The following is a 15,446-nucleotide window of genomic DNA, read 5'->3' on the forward strand; positions in this document are numbered from 1 at the left end:
GAGTCTGCCAGGACAGGGTTAACCAAGCCTAGTAAAACCTTGTAATGTGTTTTGGCTGTAAGCCTTTGAGGCCGGACGTGTTTGATTGTCCATGAGGGACCAGTTCATCGGAGCATGGAAGCCAGAGGGCTTATATAGTTCTAATACACAGTACCCCTTCCTATGGCTGTATAGTTCTAATACACAGTACCCCTTCCTCTGGCTAGAATCTAAGGCTTGCCCTCAACTCTTAACTGCCTGTATAGGGATCTGTGTGTGTGTGTGTGGGGGGGGGTATTATTGCATATTATTGGAAATATAAGCACGGTAACGCCTTAGTATCAGGATAGCGCGGCGTATCTTACCGAATAATGAGTGATGAATACAAAGTTATATGAAAAGACTAAACTTCCCGACTAAAGGAAAACAATCTGACGCGAGACGGGAGATCAGCAATTAAATCACACCAGAAATGCGGGATTTATTGTGGGAACATTGTGTCTGCCAGACAGTTTTTTTTTTGCTTGTGTTTGAAGTCCATGCGTAAACACGTTATAGTTGGTGACCAAATACTGTATCCGTGTTTGCGTTGAGCTGATTGTATATGGGAGAAGCTGCAAAATGGTTAATCTCTGCCTGATTTCCCACATCGCATCCTATATAAAAGCCGCCTCGCGTCTGGCAGCCTCGTCTCCCCATGATTACAGCTAATTACATCGACCGGACACCTCCTCGCCCCCGCCATGCAGCTTTAATTGACCGTTATTCATCTGCAGGCTGTCCGGGTGGCAGAGCACTTGGCAGCCCAGCGACAGAGGCCTCGGCTAATTGTCGGGCCTGGGGGATTAGGCCAGGTGATTACACACTTCACGGTGTAATTACATAAGCATCGCTTGGCTGCTGCCCCGGCTCCGAGCCGAAGGTCACTTTCTGCGTTACCTGAGATTAATTGGAGCTGCCAGACGAGTGCGAGGAACTGGCGGAGCGCTGATACGATTAGCAGGACGTTTCAGCTGCGAGGAATCGATGGCCGCTCCTCTCAGACACCACGAGCTGGGCAATTAGTTTAGTGCTGTGTGAGGGTAGAGAGATAGAGATGGAGGAGGGAGAGAGGCGATACGCGGGGGATGTAAATATAAAGGAGACGGATTATAGCAGCTGCGCCTTATGCTGAAGACCGAGGAGAGAAAAACATAGCAGAGGGGCTCTGGGTGCCTGTTTCTAGGTAGAGTTTGTTTCTAAAGATGAGAGAAATCGTACAGATACGGCGTTATTTTGTCCGCTGAAGGATTTTTCATATTTTCCTTGTATTCTCTATAGTATAAGCCTTGATGAAACGACGTTCCCAAAATGCTGCGTCTAGTGTTTTCAATGCCTCTGGGGAATTAGACCTAACGTTTCCTTTTAAAGGGTTTGATACGTCTCACATTCCAAACTACCTTCTGTCGTTTTTTTGGGAGATTCTTGTCTGTACCCATATTGCTGGCAATCCAAAAATGGCGCCCAGCATGCGGAGGGGATCACAGAGGCCCCAACAGACACAGAACAATTTCTGAATGTTCCATTGGAATCTGCGCTTTCAGAAGTTTGCCTCCGACCCCGAACAATGAGGGTTCCCAGGGCTGCCCCAGCATTCAGGCCATTAGAAGACGCCATATAGATACATGGCAAACATTTGACAGGGGTTTGAGAGAATGAAATGAACCGTTAAGCAGATTGTGGATACCTTATTTCTGATCAATGGATTAGGACTAGAAAAAACAAAATCATGACCAAAAACTCATTTAGTCCTGCGTGTCATAGAACCGAAAGCAATACGGCTTGGGAGGATGTTCAGAGCGTAACCTCATTCATTCGGATGGCTGGAAGTTTGGATAATTGCAATATTTGAGGCTTTTTACGATCCAGTTTATTTCCATTGATGTTTTCAGGAAGGAGGAGATAATAGAACACAGCGTAATAAATCAAGAGAGGTGAAATTTTTCATTTGGTTCCATCCTACATTAGAGAGGTTAATGTTAATGAAGGCAGGGCGGTGAGAGACTCATCCATCTTTAGCATCGTAGAGCCATTAATGTTTTATTGCCTTATTACTTTGCTAGTGTGGTTGCGTTGCCTTGCCACGGCATCTCAGTCCAGTTGCTGTGTGAGTTATGGGAGTGGTACCCAGATGTTGGAATAAGCAGCTCAGCTGTCGAAATGTTTGGCTATCGAGGTATTACTAATGTATGAGGAATTCACAGGCCTCATCAGTCTCTGTTGTCACCGGAATGTTAATGAATTATGGAACTTCTTTATCGCACCCGACAGGGGCTGGGCGATGTCCCCATGTCACAGAACTCCAGGTTATTGGTGGTTCTGGGTGAACGCAAACTATTATTTCAAAAGCAGAACTATATAGTCCTGTTGGAAATAGGACCACTCGCTGGTTTTCGAGGCCTCGGTTTATTGCGTAAACTTTTTGTACAGGTTCGGGGACTTGGCTTTAACTGCTCGGTCATAGTGATAAATGATACTAAAAAAGCACAACCGTTGGAAGGTAGATGCAAGTCACGTCCATTGAGATAGCCGCTAAAACTATTTTCCACCTAAAATTTTTCTTTTATACCAATGTAATTGTGTTCAGAGTCATGATTCCTCAACAATATCAAATGCCATGAGTCACAGGTAGTCACAAACTGTCAGGTGTTTTTCTACAAGTCTCATCGTTCTGTGAAATAATGTGTCTGGAAGAGGCTTACTGTAGACCAAAGTAGAGTGTCAAGGACGATTTTAGATTATCGCATCGAGTCTTAAGGGATCTGAAACGATTGCAAACAGTTTACTGAATGTCCTCCATCATTTGGACACCTCACTTGCTAAAGCAGATCGAGGATTATGGATCCTTGCGCTATAGTAGGGCTAAGCAATAACACTTAGTATATTTCCTACGGAATGTATGTAAAAATTGCTGATGGTGATTTTGTCTAATATACTTCAACCTTTCTCTTGTAGGGAGATGTCTCACCCACCACCACTGTTGTCACCTCAGAATGCACCTCACATCGCTTTGGGACCACATCTAAGGCCACCTTTCCTTGGGATGCCATCCGCTTTGTGTCAGAATCCAGGTATGTATATCTCCCACACCTTTTGGAAGATGCTTAATCAGGGGTTACCCCAAAAATGTGGTTTTGTTCTTCTTAAAAAATGGCGGTAGACCTAAGCTTGAGTAATGATGGAAATCATTGGCAACTGCCAGAGCAATGAATGTTTAGATGTCCACTAAAAATACAAAATCCATACAATATGCTGCATATGGTAACATTAATATCATGACTCCTTGCATTGGAATTGGCAGATTAGATTATTAGCAGAATGTGTGAGTTCCATGTCTTCTTTTTGCAGGTTACGGGTTCCTGCAGCCAGCACAAGCAGAGATATTCGCACGGCAGCAGGAAATGCTCAGAAAACAAAACCTGGCCAGGTATGTCTCTCACGCCTTTACCTCCACTCTGCCCCCCCCTTCAGATTGTATGTACATATATATACATGCCATATACATGTATGTATATACATATAATATGTACACATACACACATGTATCCATTTTCCATAACTTGGCATCTCATAAACAAGTTTTCATTATGTGTTGACAATTTTATTATCTATTTTTTTACATACCTAGAAACACAGAATTTAACAGCAGATCAGACTCATTTGGCCCATCTAGTCTGCCCATTTTTTCTGATCTAGAGGCTCAGACCTTAATCGGTCCTTGACCTCATCTTACATTCAGAAGCCGTATGTCTATCCCGTGCATGTTTAAATTCCTTCGCTTCTCCTGGGTGGCTGCCAAGTATGAGTAACCTTTTTTACTTTCCGTCCTGTGCCCACTCGTTGAGTTATTGCCGGTATTGGTGTTATGTGGGGAAGTGTAATGTGACAGCTGCTTTTAGGATGCCGTGCACCTATTAGCAGTAGTATGTATGTATGTATGTATATGTATGTGTGTGTGTGTGTGTATATATATATATATATATATATATATATATATATATATATATATATATATATATTTAGATCTCTATGACTTGACAAGTATTTTGAGAATAGATTTGTTTTGTATTCTTCACATAGTTCTGTACCTGCATTATTTTTAGTCCTAAAATTTATATAGATATATTTTTTTTTATTAAGACTTGAGATGTCGGCAGAAATCATCCGCCAAAAAGAACTGGAGAATTTACACAGGCAACGACTTTTGGCTGGTGACCCTCTAAGCCTTCACCCGGGTTTACCCCCCGATCACCCTGCCCTTCGGAACTTGCATGAGCTCCCGGAGGGTCACCCTTTGCGAGATGAGCTTTCCCGCAGAAATGCCATGCTGGTACTCCGACACAACAACACCCCCCTGCTGTCCCTCAACCACCAAGGGGTCCCCAACGTTCCTCCTCCCAAGGAGTCTAGTAGTGCAAGGAGAGCCAATCGGAAGGCTGCACATCATCGGACAGAATCCCATGGCAACAATGAAACCAAGGAACTGGACCTGCGTATGCGGGAAGGGGTGTCAGAGGGCAACGACGAGGAGATGAAGGATTCAGAAAGTGAGGCGGAGGAAAAGAGCGATAGCCTGAGAGCCGAGCGTGCTGCCTCTTCCTCGTCCCATGAACTACAGGAGGGCAAAGACACTCTTAAAGGAGGGGAGCCTGTAAAGGAGCCAAGTGATGCTCACACCCACCAAAGCCTCCCGTGTGGCCCATCAGAATCCCCTACTCACCTTTTGGGACCAGGAATCGGCAAAGTAGAGGGGAAATATTTGCCCTCTGGCACCGTGCCTCCACCACAGCCACTTCCTTTTGGATTTCCCTACGCTGTCAATCCTTACTTCCACACAGGTAGGTGCCGTGTATTTGAAGGTCACTTCTGTATTTGTCACGGAACGTAATATAACCAAAGAAATCCATATTTCCAGTGCCCAAGAGGAAAACCTCTCCGGATGTAGTTAGTATAAAGACCAAATATATTAACCGCCATGCGTGCCCCACAATCTTCTCAATCATCACTGGCATTATGTGCATCTGAACATCGTTTGTTTCCAGCCGCTATGAAATTATTTCAGGCCAGAAATCAGGAGTTAAATTAACTGTTGGCGTGCAATCTAAAGCAGAGCATTACGCTAAAAGCCACTTCTTTTCTCTAAAACCCCCTAAGTAGGTGGCGGAGATTGAAGGGTCTCTGTCCGCGGCGGAGATTGAAGGGTCTCTGTCGTCGAGGTGGATTCCTAACTTCACCGTATTCTAAATGTTACAGGGAGTCGTAACCTCACTAAAAATAGATGTAAGAGAGCGAAGGCGCATGCCAGAGGTTTAGTGTTAATTCTGTGCATTTACTAAACCCCTCCAAAGGCAAAAGTGTGTGATATTAATCACCGTTATTGTATTATTACGGGGTAACCTTAACCCCGCAGCTGATTGTGACAGGTTGTAGAGTGCTTTGCTTATCCCTGGTAATCAAAGGTTTAATCATTGGCGCTTAGCATTTGTGCAGTGATTGCGTTTTACTGAACTCATCACTGATTGGGTTTAAAGAAACGCATTAGCGGTGATTGACAGGCCGGCTTTGCCCGGTGTGCGGGGACACCCCTTCTTTCCATTTCCCCCCTCTGCCTTTCCTCGTCTGCCCAGACTCACGCCGCCGGTAATCGAGTGAGACGGCTGCGCTGGGACTGGATTTAGCGGTATTGATTTTGCAATACATTAGGAGAATGGAATTCCTATCACTGTTCCAAAGGCTTCCTGTTAACCCCCCCTCCACAAACCCTCATCAAACCCACCATGCCGGCTCCACCATCAATCAGCGAGACTACCGAAGAGCCCTAATACTGCAGGAACCCACAAACGATCTGTCTTTTTACATACCATATACTTACAGGTGGAGGTGGAGAGTAACCACTACTCTCCCTATCTCCTTATGCAGACCAAATACATTTAATGGAGGTAGATAGGCGCCCAAAATTAAAAGGCAAATCAACTCACCAATGTGCAATTTCAGCCAATAGGAAGCCATGTGACTAGCTGCTGACCCATAATAGCCTTGGCATAATTGGATATAGAGGTGTAGAATAATTGAATATAGAGGTAGGCTAAAAATATTCGGTCCTATTTAACAGTAACGTCAGAACGTGTCTGTGTCTGACATTAGGTACTGTTCAGATTTGAGACACGTAGTCTTCAGACTGTCCTTTACGTCTCTGGATAATAAAAGCCTTAGGAGAACCCATAATAATTTTTTTTGTCGGCATTTTGTAATAAACCCAAACCGTGCTAAAAACCAGGATACTTTACTATAGTATTTTGTATTGACATAAAGGTATAGAGTTGTACCGTGTTACCCATAGAAAGAGTAAGAGCAAATTTGGTGAAGGTGATAACTTTATTGGCTAACTGACGTACAATGGATTGCAAGCTTCTGGGACTATCTAGGTCTCTTGATTGGCCATATTCATAGTGGGCTTTGCAGGTAAGGAATGATTCATTAGAGTTCCTAGTTCTCTTCTCATACATTGTCAATGATCTGCACCCACGGACCAGGTTCATTTTGATATATAGAAATATTTATAATACTTTATTTATTGGAGGTTTTAACTTTTCTGGGACATATTAAATGCCATACGATTAGTATTAGTATCCCCTTTGGGGGACGGGGAATACGTGGTTTTTTTCGTTAGGAGGGATTAATAATCTCTGCAATTTAATGGAAGTGCGTAGGGAAATATCAGCCCAAAGATTTATTAGTTTCGGGCTGAGATCACTTTTGCAGGACACACACTGGAACAATTAGAGCACAGAGTGCCTGGCTGGGCTGTGATGTAATACAGTTTCATTATTACAGAAAATATCCTCTATTAAGAAAAGCTCCTATGGGTACATTATGGCATTCGAGTTTGCATATGGCTCCCGAGATGAGACCAGGGACTGATTAAGGTCTGAGTCTTTACAGCAGTGCAGACTAGATGGGGCCGAATGGGTCTGATCTGCTATGTTCTATGTTTCTGTGTGATTGCGCATGATGCAAACTGGAAGTAGTTTGGTGTCTGCAGCAGAACCTTGCAGCAGCTACATATTGTGTAGGGTCTTTGGGGTCGATGTTTGATGCTGTCCCGGATCATAAACATCTCATTAACCACCTAGAATTTGAAAATAAAATACTCTGCCACGTATGTTGTGAAAGGGTTAAAGGATAGTTGCTGGAGGCCACAGTTAAAACCCGAGGTCAGGACAGGCCATGCAGCTGTGCATCCCATCACATATGACTCCCCTGACCCCCGTGTGGCTGGGAGCTGTGAAGTGAGAACAGGGAGGGGGTAATTTATCAGTGCCAATCCTGCCCCCCCTCCTGTCTGCCTCTCCTTGTCTGTGACCGACCTTGTCTTTCCCTCCAGTGCATGGCTTGCTCCCCCCCACCTCCCTTCTCCCCACGCACCCCGGGGACAGATAAGGAAGCTAAGATCCTTTCTATTGATCCTTAGTCCTCAGTACAATTAATACAACCGGGCACGAGCGCACCAACCTAAACCTGTTCCCCCACCATATCTACCCCGACACACGAGGCAGAGGGTTATTTTTATAGCCTGCTACGTTTCGGTATCAGGAGAACTTCTCGCAGTCTCTCCTATTAACTGTTATGATTGCGGTGTGCAGTGCCGCATTACTATACATGAGGCCACCAGCCTATGGGTTCACGTCACTAATTGCAGGTAGGATTGTCAGCGTCCGCCAACTCTCAGGCTGGCTGACAGCTCTGCCTCTTCCATCTCCTTTCCGCCAGACATTGTGGCAACTCCTGGCCGCCAAAAGCCAGAGGAAGTGGCTAATTGGGATGTTGCGCTCGGTTCTAGCCACCCACCTTCTCCGGGATTTGTGGGAAGCTAGCGGCACGGCCTGACCTCAGGCTGCGCATGGAATAATTGAGCCGAAATCAGTTTTTGTTCCGTTCCCCTCCCACCCTTTGAATTCCTGCTGACCCCTAGTCCCCTGCGTGGACTGACGGATATCGTTTATGTATCTGCGACCACCTCGTCTCCTGCTGCAATTAGCTGTTCTTCATGACTCTTCCCCTGTTTGGAAAGAATTGTGGGAGAGCAAAATCTGTACCCTGCATGGTGTTGACAGGTCATTAAAGATGGATGTTTGGCTACAGAATACGTTCATCTGTTGAGCTCACTGCCGCCTTGTTTTCTATGGGATTTTAACGATTAATGCATTTCTCTCTCTCTCTCTCTCTCTCTCTCTCTCTCTCTCCATCCTTTTCCTCCCCACCTTTTCAATTTTCCTCACTCAACCTTCCCATCTTTCTTCACCTTGCCTCCCCACTCCCTTTGCTCCTTGCTTTTTTCCCCAGGTGCCATGGGGGGACTCTTCTTGGATGGGGAGGAGAGTGTGGTGCTTGAGGACCTCAGCAAATGGACAGTGGAGGATGTGTGCAGCTTTGTGGGAAGTCTGTCTGGCTGCGGCGAATATGTGCAGGTAACAGTCTGCCTCCTTTATACATACCAACCATCCCATCATGCCTTGATTAAGATCGTCTAGCACTAGTCCCGGGTTTCACTCTCCCGGTAGCTCTCTGACTCTTCTCCCCTTTTTTTTTCCTTCTTATTCAAGTTCCTTTTTATTCCTCGTTATGAGGGGAAGCTGGGCCCAGGTCCTTTATTGATCATTAGGGGATGCCCTCTAACAGTCCTCTTTCCTATACACTGCGTCACAGTTGGAGCGGGGAGAGTCTTGACGGCTGATTTTATTCCCTTTCCTTTCCCCCTGTGCTAATCCCCGTATGACATGCTTCATTAAAACCACCTGCACTGCCACACTTCCCCTCCCCGCAGCAGGGCCGGAGCGGGGTGCAGAAGCATTTTAGACGGGAGGAAAGAAATGGGAGGAAGGAAAGGGGAGACGGAATGAGGAGCGAGAGGTTGGAGGAAGTAGAAGATCCAGTGTGAGGGTTGGGAAGACGTGTTTATGAGTGTGAGGTGCGGATGAAGAATTTGTGTATTAGAGTCGGGTTGCATCACGCTCGAGTTACGAAATAAAACAAGATGAAAAAAATGTTTTGGGCTTCTGAGTCTGGCCTTATGGGTTCTATAAAAGGGTTTATGTCCCGTGCAATTAAATCATCTCATAAATACAGAATTACTTGGGGGCGACCATCTTATTTTTGTGCTGTGCCTTTAGTGAGGGGTATCCGTTTATCAATCATTGTGCCAGCCTGTTAATGCGGCTTGTAAAATATTTTACATGATGTCACTTTATCATAAAGCGCCCAATTTCACTGCAATTACAAGGAACTGAGCGCAGCCATAGGAACTTGTTACACTTTTAGTTAAGACTCCATGATCTATTCCCTGCAGGTATTTCGGGAGCACAGTATCGATGGGGAGACCTTGCCTCTGCTGACCGAAGAGCACTTACTAAATAATATGGGTCTCAAACTTGGACCGGCTCTGAAGATAAGAGCTCAGGTAATAATCGCTTTCTAGAATTTTAAAGCCACATGCCACAGGCCAACAAATTACAGGCAGGACAAGTTCCCCATCCGGACAGTAGTTGCATGGAACACTTAAAATGTGTCATTTTAAACGATTCTTCTATACAGAACTAGGGCAAAAATTGCCTAGAGAATGAGCAGTGCGAGTAGCACCAAGTGTATCAGGACGGCGGACTGTAGCACACCCGTACACACTAACACAATGTAATATGTGTATGGAGACTGTGCTGCTCACACAGAGGGGCTGCAGACCGTAGCACACCCGTACACACTAACACAATGTAATATGTGTATGGAGACTGTGCTGCTCACACAGAGGGGCTGCAGACCGTAGCACACCCGTACACACTAACACAATGTAATATGTGTATGGAGACTGTGCTGCTCACGCAGAGGGGCTGCAGACTGTAGCACACCCGTACACACTAACACAATGTAATATGTGTATGGAGACTGTGCTGCTCACACAGAGGGGCTGCAGACCGTAGCACACCCGTACACACTAACACAATGTAATATGTGTATGGAGACTGTGCTGCTCACGCAGAGGGGCTGCAGACTGTAGCACACCCGTACACACTAACACAATGTAATATGTGTATCGGGACTGTGCTGCTCACGCAGAGGGGCTGCAGACTGTAGCACACCCGTACACACTAACACAATGTAATAGGATTGTGCTGGGGCCTGCAGGCCTTATAATAAAGTGGTAACTGCAGTTTATGGCTTTCCCTCCAGCCCTGGCTGTTTATGACGGGTGTAATAAAAAGGTTCTTTGGCCAATTGTTCCCCATGGATCAATTCGTTAGAAATGTGCTGCAGTTTAGCGGATGGGGGAGGGGTAGGGATAGCAGGTTGCTCTCCAAGGCCAGATTATGGAACATTTTTGCTACGTGGAGGGGGTGAGATAGAGAGAATTGTTTTCTAGAGCAGTTTTTACCCCCCTTATAACTTAAGGAAATATCCCTTGGCCTTGATTCTGCCCTTGGGAGAAAATAAGCAATTTTTGGTTCCAAACAGTATCATGCATATTCTGGATGAGCCTAACACGTAGTCGGCGTGTGCCGAGATAACTGTCTTAAAGGCACACTTACCCACAGAAAGCAGGTTTTCGAATAGTTATATAAAGTAAACAGACTCAAGGTACATACTAGCGCATGATCAAGGGCATGTAATAACTTCCACGTATGACACATGCCACATGCGAGATAATGAGATAAAGTCTCAGAACAGAACAGTGTGTTTAGGTTCTGGATCAGTGCTTTTCTTCTGCTAAAGTTTGATTAATTATTCTAGCCTCATGGATTTCATCAGCTGCCTGTACATTCTGGAGAGATGGGAGCTTCTGATTACCGGCCAGAAGGCTCTTTTAATAAACTTCACATGTTTGGTGTAGATAGAACACTCCGCTGACCCCACTGCATCATCAGACTAATAAGGTCACATGAATTACTGTCAACCAAAATCTAAGTTCTAACTTCCCATTGGTGGGTTCCTTACAGACCTTAAAGAATAGGACCATGTGCACGATAAGGGGTTAAGTCATGTCTCCAGTAGCTGCCTCATAAATCAGTTTTACTGCTAGAGATCTGCGTTCCATCCCATCTCAAACACATGCTTTCCCTGGTACAGTGTCAGTGCGCACCACAGCCTATAAAACATCAACTTCACCCGTATACACCATAAAATGACTTCAAACCCATCGCTTCAGGCCCACGGACCGTTTCAGTCTCACGAAGAGTTAAGAGAGGGCAGAAGGTGATCATCCAAGTAGTCCAACTTGGGACTTTTCTGTGGAAGCAGTTGAGTTAGGAGGAGGATTGTAAGGGTGATCATGTGTGTGGTTATGATTTTTGGTTATGAAATAGTAAGCCTGTTTCAGCTCTTTTAGAGAAATATCATAACATAGGATCACCCTTACAATCCGTACAAATATGAAACCATAAATTAGGTCTTCTAACTCAGGATAAACATTTTGTGGTGTATAAAAAAAGCAAAATAAAATAAAATGTGCTCTCCAACCAGATGTGAGGGAGCGAAAAAATATCTGAACTGATACGATTTCCAAATGTTTCCATCTTTTTGTTCTACTTTTAAAGAAAATTAACGCTGAATTCATCCAAACATTAATGTCATGATGCAGATATGTCACTGCACAGAAATCATAACCCATGTATGTTTGCTACAAAATGACGTAAAGCCTTAGAACTGAAACAGAGTCTACTTCCAGGAAATAACATTTATCTGATACGCATATAAATCTGCTACAATAAAAAGAGCAAGACGCTATGGCGGGAAGAATTTTGGCCAACCTTACTGAGAAGGATTGTATATACCGGTATTTATGGAAAAAATGACTTTACTGCATTCACTATAGACAGAAGTCATTGTATTTATAAAGGAAAAGGATTGTTTGTTTAGTAAATAGTGATATATGGGTAATATATGGGTATTGTGAGACTAACACTACCATGCTTATCTTATGGAGTGTAATGTTCTCTGTGACCTCTATCCCTTACTGCATATTATATGCCCTGGGACGTTACTACTTCAGCTCCATGGCGGTGAGTGCATCACCCATAGTGTGCAGAATGCTATGGACAGTATGTGATATACATCATCCCAGCCACCAAAGAGGTGACGCCTTAATTGGTGATATGATGCTTTTATCCAATGAACAGTATGGTAGATGTTATCCGCTATCTCACCTGTAACCACCATTGTGTTTTCTTTTACAGGTGGCCAAGAGACTTGGAAGGGTCCTTTACATGGCCAGCTTCCCCGTGGCGTTCCCTTTGCAGCATCCTGGCTTGAGACCGGCAGACAGAGACTTGGCTGGCAGCGAGATCAGACCTCCCTCTACGGGCAGCGCTGGTTCCCCTTACACAGGTTCTCTCCTGCCCACAAGCCGCATCTCCCCTAAACACGAGAACGGTGGATCAACCTACTTAACCGAACCTGCTAAATCCCTCTCGTAACTCTGCCTCTTCCTATACCTGGATACTTTAAACGCTGCGTTCCTGAAGCTTCGGACAGGAAGGGATACTTTGCTTCGGAGCGGCTTCCTTTCAGCTGCTTGGGTAACTCATGACTGTACTGCAGGATCTGTGAAGAGGCTTAAAGAAGCAATGCAGGGAGCCCTTACACCACCATTACTGGTCCAAAAAAGCCTAGAAGCCTTCGCAGAAAAACAGATAAATAGATGTATGTATATATTTTTATTTCCTTTGACAACTTTGTAAAGAGATCAAAGCTTAAAAAAAAGAGCGAGAGACTGGTGGGAAAAAATAACTATTTGTGCCAGCATTGTCTAAAACAGATAGAGGAGGTCGATGGACAACTGGGTCGTAGGTAGGAAAATACAAAAATCCTCAGCCATACAGAAAATCACACGGTGTAGACCAACAGATGGAATTACCCGAGAGTGTTAGGATGGAACAGTCGCTTGGAACTTGAGCGGGAGAAGAGTGGGAAGAAAGGACGGCAACCGCTTTTTTGGAGAAGGCTGATCTACGGTCTCCATGGTCTATGCATTTCCTGCAACCTCCTTTTGTACCAAAGAGAAGCCGCACTGCCACGTCCCTAGCAGTCGGTACACTACTGGAATCGGGATTCCTTTTGGTCTCTGCTGCTAGAAGGGATTTTCACGCCTGTTCCTACCCAACGTTCCTTCTCTCCATGGTGAAATAAGAACTTTGGACACGACCGTAAGGGACCTTTCAGTGACGCGCACATTCATTCGTTGCAGCTGCCTTGGTTTTGCTTTGTGTACTTCTTTGGAAGTGATGGGGGTTTGTGTTTGTGGGTGAGGGGGCTAGGGGTGTTTGCGGGAGATGTGGGGAGCTTTGGACAATCTTTTAACTATCCCTTGGAGGCGTTTCACAGTGGATGTTGGTCACAGGAGAATCATGGCTGCGGCTGCAAGATGTGCCTGTATGGACTCGATTCTGAGCCTCAGATGGCGCCACATAACGCCCGCTGTACGATTGTGAATGGGCAAAGACCCTCACCCATTAGACAAGTCATAGAGCCTTGTGCAGACGGATACGGTACTCACCCTTCAGGGTCTGCTTTGTTTACAAGTTGCACAATCCATCCCTCCTATTCATCCGCCCCCCTCACATGTTCATTTCTATTTGGGGGAACTAAACAGGAATAGATAAGCGGTACAACTAGCGATTTTTGTTAAAAAAAACAAAAAACTCAGCTCTTAACGGATCACCCGACAGCAGCCAGTTACAATAAAAAAATGTAATAATCAAATGTGTCGTGTTTAGTAGTGGGGGGTCTCCAATTCCAGAAGGTTCATAAAATAGTGAAACTGTATTTGGGGGGGGGGTTTACAAGGTTTGTAATAAACACGCTGCGGTACGTGGGAACCGTCACGGAGACTCCGGAGCGGCCTTTGGGTTCTGGGGGCAGCGAGCGATCTAAAGGGACACCCGCTCCACCTGGTGCTACTTTCTGCTTCTTCCTCCCCAAGACCTATCCCCCTTCCCAGTTTCCAGCTGGATAGGCCCTTTGGTGCCTGCGCCGTCATACAATGTGCTGGTCGGCCGCTAGGCATTTCAATACAAACAGTGTAAATGCGCAAAGCCCAGCGTTTATAAGCCGCATGAATACAAAGCGACGCGGCGGTCCGGGAGAAATCTCTTTAGAGAGCAGATTTTATGGCGTGCAAGCTTTATAATAGCAGCTTGGATGTAAACGGAGGTGTCTAATTGGAGCTCGTCCGCTGCGCCACGCAGGACCAAAGCAAGAAATTGCAAAATGTTTAATTGGTATAATTGGGTAATTGATGCTTTTATTGTCATTTTAGCTGGGCGTTTGAGAGCCGAGCGCCGTTAGCTTATGTAATTGCGTTTGTTTTTTTTCCTTCTTACAGTAAAGAAAAATCACTCGCATTCAAGTCTCTTCTAGGAGGGAGGCTATTTTTCTACATTTACTCTTCTACATAATAGTGATACACATACAAAAACACACGCATACAAAAACACACGCACACACGTAGACGTGTCAAGGCTGCATCTTGCTGCACTGATTTTTAACTATTTAACTCCCGAGTTTTCCTTAGGAGTTAAAAGTATTCTCCACTACATATAATATATATTTACCCCTTTCCTTAATCCCGGCTAAACGCCTCGCAGGAGATGTATTCAGCGAACGCGTCTCCTTGCATGTGATTTACTCGCCTCCGGTCAGCTCCAGCACTGGCTCAGGGAACTCTAAGGGGGGGGGGTCGGGCTGCTGCCGCCGCCATCTATGGGAGCACATTGCGGCCACTGATTGGCTGCTTCAAGTGGCGCTTTCATTGTTTTAATATATATGTAATATATAATATTATATAAGTACTCACGAAGGGCCACACTGTGCATACTTCTATAGAGGAAAATGGCTATTAGCTCCAAAGAAGGTGCTGTCCAGTCAAACTTGATCCTTTTTATGGGATCCGCGTATAAAACATAGAATTCTTCTGTCTGAGGAAGAACCCCGAGGTCAAAAATTTGTGACGCTACATCTTTTTCCTACATTGGTTCGGTAAAAGCAAAAACACAACCTAGTTGTGGTTACAGCTCCTTCACTTCACTATTCACTATGAAGGGCAGAGCTGGCCCTGTATAATGCATACTTCAATGTGAAAGGAGGCTTTCATAATGTATAGCGAAGTTAATGAGTTGGAACCACAGCTCTCCAGCAAACTCTCCTAATAATCCTCGCTTTAGTGAATAAACCCCAAAGACGCTCCAGTTGTGTTTTGCCACCAAATGCCACTGAGCCCAGTTTCTCTGGTTCCTTTTAGACCAAGAATATCCACTTCGCTAATTGCAGTTTAACAAATACATTCTGAACTAACTGCGGACGGAATCACCTTAATGATTTTTATTTTTATAAAAAGGGTGGTTAATCCACCGGGTCCTCAGGATTGCCAGAAGACACAAACCGTT

At 45.0% G+C, this 15,446-nt stretch overlaps 1 protein-coding gene across 5 annotated transcripts in view; it reads left to right on the plus strand.

Moving 5' to 3' along the window:
* SAMD11 (sterile alpha motif domain containing 11) overlaps window positions 1–12,753 on the plus strand; it is a 75,013-nt gene extending 62,260 nt beyond the window's left edge. For all 5 annotated transcript variants that reach the window (XM_053452299.1, XM_053452300.1, XM_053452301.1 and 2 more), the window contains exons 9-14: window positions 2,974–3,089; window positions 3,367–3,445; window positions 4,159–4,856; window positions 8,362–8,486; window positions 9,365–9,475; window positions 12,240–12,753. In XM_053452299.1, coding sequence (XP_053308274.1) covers window positions 2,974–3,089; window positions 3,367–3,445; window positions 4,159–4,856; window positions 8,362–8,486; window positions 9,365–9,475; window positions 12,240–12,479 — 1,369 coding nt within the window. In that variant the 3' untranslated portion in view covers window positions 12,480–12,753. The remainder of the gene's footprint in view (window positions 1–2,973; window positions 3,090–3,366; window positions 3,446–4,158; window positions 4,857–8,361; window positions 8,487–9,364; window positions 9,476–12,239) is intronic.
* Window positions 12,754–15,446: the final 2,693 nt, after the last annotated feature.

This window comes from Spea bombifrons, chromosome 12 (assembly GCF_027358695.1).
Source record: "Spea bombifrons isolate aSpeBom1 chromosome 12, aSpeBom1.2.pri, whole genome shotgun sequence".
Taxonomy (NCBI): Eukaryota; Metazoa; Chordata; class Amphibia; order Anura; family Pelobatidae; genus Spea; species Spea bombifrons.